The sequence below is a fragment of the Penaeus monodon genome, chromosome 15, assembly GCF_015228065.2.
Source record: "Penaeus monodon isolate SGIC_2016 chromosome 15, NSTDA_Pmon_1, whole genome shotgun sequence".
In the NCBI taxonomy this organism is placed as follows: Eukaryota; Metazoa; Arthropoda; class Malacostraca; order Decapoda; family Penaeidae; genus Penaeus; species Penaeus monodon.
Window position 1 is genome coordinate 6832989 of NC_051400.1, and position 2963 is coordinate 6835951.

Below are 2963 nucleotides of genomic sequence, written 5' to 3' on the forward strand. Positions count from 1 at the left end.
GAGTGTGAGGAGAGATAGGAAGGCAGACCTGTGGGAAGTGAATGAGGGACACACTAGTGCTGGATCTTGTCTAGGTCTTGATTTTGATGACTACCTCCCAGGGAATGACAAATCAGCTTACAATGACTGCTCTGATGGCTATGAGGACCAAAAGTTGTTTTCTGAGGGGGATGTGAGCAGGAGAGCTTTAGGGAAAGATTTGTGTCTTGTCTGTGGGAAGGATAATAAGAGCTCAAGATTGACATGCATCTTACAGCTGGATGCACACGCCAGCGGAGAATGCACCAGTCTCTGTCTGTCTCGTATTGTAAGCAAGCCAAAGCGGGAGTTGATGTCCATCAGCATGAAGATCTGCTCAAGATGTACCAACCTCGTGCAGGAGGTCACACATCTAGAGGAGGACCTTAAATACAAGAAGCAAAACATAAAGAATATGTATAACGCTACACTTCAGACTCACAAAGACAGTGCCGCTGTTCCCTCATCCTTCTCACAGGCTTCATCCCCTTTATCTGAGGAAGTTGTTAATAGTCTCAGTGAGGTGCCAGATGTAAACCTAGACCTTGTGAAGGGTAGTGAGCTTGATAAGGATGGTGAGATGTCAGATAATACCAGGAAAAGTTCACGTAGACAGGCATCAGCAAAAAAATACTGCTGTCCTCAGTGCAAAGAGGTGTTCTCGAGTTTGGCTCTCTGGGTTCACCATCTATCAAAACACCAGGAGATGGATGAGTCTACACTCAAAGTTGCAAAACAGTCAAGCAATAAAACAAAAAAGCTTACCAAGGTTGGAACACACACATGTGAAGAATGTGGGAAGAAGTTTGTATGCAAACAGACCCTTCTGGCACATGCAGCTGCCCACCAGAAGGGTTCTGAGTGCACCATTTGTGGACGTTACCTCACAACAAAAGCTCGGTTAAAAGTCCATATGTACAAGTTTCATGACATTGGTGAAGGGAAGAATAAGGAGGTAGAGTGTACAGATTGTGGGAAGTGTTTTGGCACTAAAGCTGGTTTGCGTTATCATCGAAATGTGGTCCATCACACTGGCACTAAGTATGTGTGCGAGCATTGCAATAAAATGTTCTATTACCATGTCCCGTACAAAAGCCATTTGCTTCATGCTCATGGTGAAAAGAAAATAGTGTGTGAGACTTGTGGAGAGAAGTTTTTCACAGTGTCAAAACTCAACACACACATCAATGCTGTCCACAGAAGTGCAGAGTCCTGGACCTGTAAGGAGTGTCAGACCAAGTTTACAACGTACACTGCCTACCGCCATCACAGAAATGTGAAGCACCTCAAAATCCAACACGCATGTGACTACTGCAATGCACAATTCAGGAAGAAGTCCTCTCTGGTGGTTCACCTGTGGAAGCATTCAGTGTACCTGTGCCAGCAGTGCCAGGAGAGCTTCTCAAGTGCAGAGGAACTGAAGACACACATGGCGAGATCCCATGGCAAGGTAGTCATGTGGAAAGACAAGAGGAAGGCCAACCCTGTCCTCTTGTCAGAGAAGAAAGAGAGCAATAATGAGGACACACTGCAGGAGAAACCAGAATCCCAAGAGCACATACAACCTAGTGAACATGTGGCTTCCATTGTCATAAATGATTTGCTTATGACAGCAGAATCCTATGACAACAGCAGCCTACAGCCTTTCTCCCTGGCCAACTGTGAGAAGCTGCCAGAAAAGCAAAGTTATGCTAGTGATGGGGATATGAAGGTCAAGACCCTGAGTATAATTGACACAACACAAGAGCTAAGTGGGGTTGAGCACATGCAGTTTGGCACTGTGGAAACTTTGGAAATCAAGTCCTCACCTGACCACATTGAGATGGCATCAGGGGTGTCACTCATCAATGTCCAGATTCTTGGTGACATGGAAATCTCACAGACAGACACACTAGGGGACCTCAAGAGCAGCATGCTAGCAGATGCAGCTGACCATCTCACACATGATGGCCAGATGGACAACGAGGACAACATGGCCAGTCACCTGAGGGTTGAGATGCATCACCTTGCAGGAGAAGACCTAGCTGTTGACAATGATCTGGAAGCTACAAATCACACTTTAGAAGCAGAGGATCATCTAGAACCACCTTGTCACTTGAAGGTAGATGATTTGGAAAACTCATGTCACCTAGAGTCTTCAGAACTTGAGAGCTCCTGCCACCTGGAGACTGCAAGCCATTTGGAGTCTTGCTGTCACCTCAACCACACAAGCACACCTGAGCCACAGAGCCACCTGGATGGCCCTGATCACCTGGAAGTACAAAATCAGCTGGAGCAAACCAGCCTCCCACCTCCCAGCCATCTGGAGGTAGTGGATCACATGGCCTCTCCTCGTCTAAGGGATGTGGCCTCCCTCGGTACAACCAATGACAACTCGGATCCTTCTAGCCAACTGAGTGACAGCACTCCCATAACATCTGACCACTTGCAGATCCAGCACCACATTGAGGCTACAGTACATCTGGACTCGGCCAACTCCCATCCGAGTGCAAGCCAATGCTCCCTGCCAGCCATGATCACTCAGATGGACAGCCAGGTAGACGAGGATATGGCCACGCACATCAGCCAGGAGATGCACAACATGACACAGGATGTGGATGCACAGATGGATGAGCAGGTGGAGGAAAATCTTGGCACACAGATGGAGGCAGAGATTGACCAAATTGCAGAGGTAGATTCACAGATGGTGGAGCAGGAGGAAGACTGCATAGTTGCCCAGATGGACACGGAGATTGTGGACCAGGTAGGAGCACACCTTGCAACTGAAGGTGGGCCACATCTCTGCAAACAGGTTGACACAGAAATGATGGAGGAGAGCATGGACAAGCAGACAGAGAAAATGGAGGGGGTGGAGCTGGAGCCCTTCCCTGTCACCCTGGATGGCAAAGGGGAAGTGCAGTACCAATATGTCATGTACATATCAGCACAGGGGGATGACTGCCAAC

General features: G+C 48.0%; 1 protein-coding gene across 1 annotated transcript in view; it reads left to right on the top strand.

Moving 5' to 3' along the window:
- LOC119581718 overlaps positions 1-2963 on the top strand; it is a gene marked incomplete at its 3' end in the record, with an annotated part of 6513 nt that extends 3550 nt beyond the window's left edge. Inside the window, 1 exon segment of the mRNA XM_037929842.1 lies at positions 1-2963. Within this exon segment, the coding sequence (XP_037785770.1) occupies positions 1-2963 (2963 nt within the window).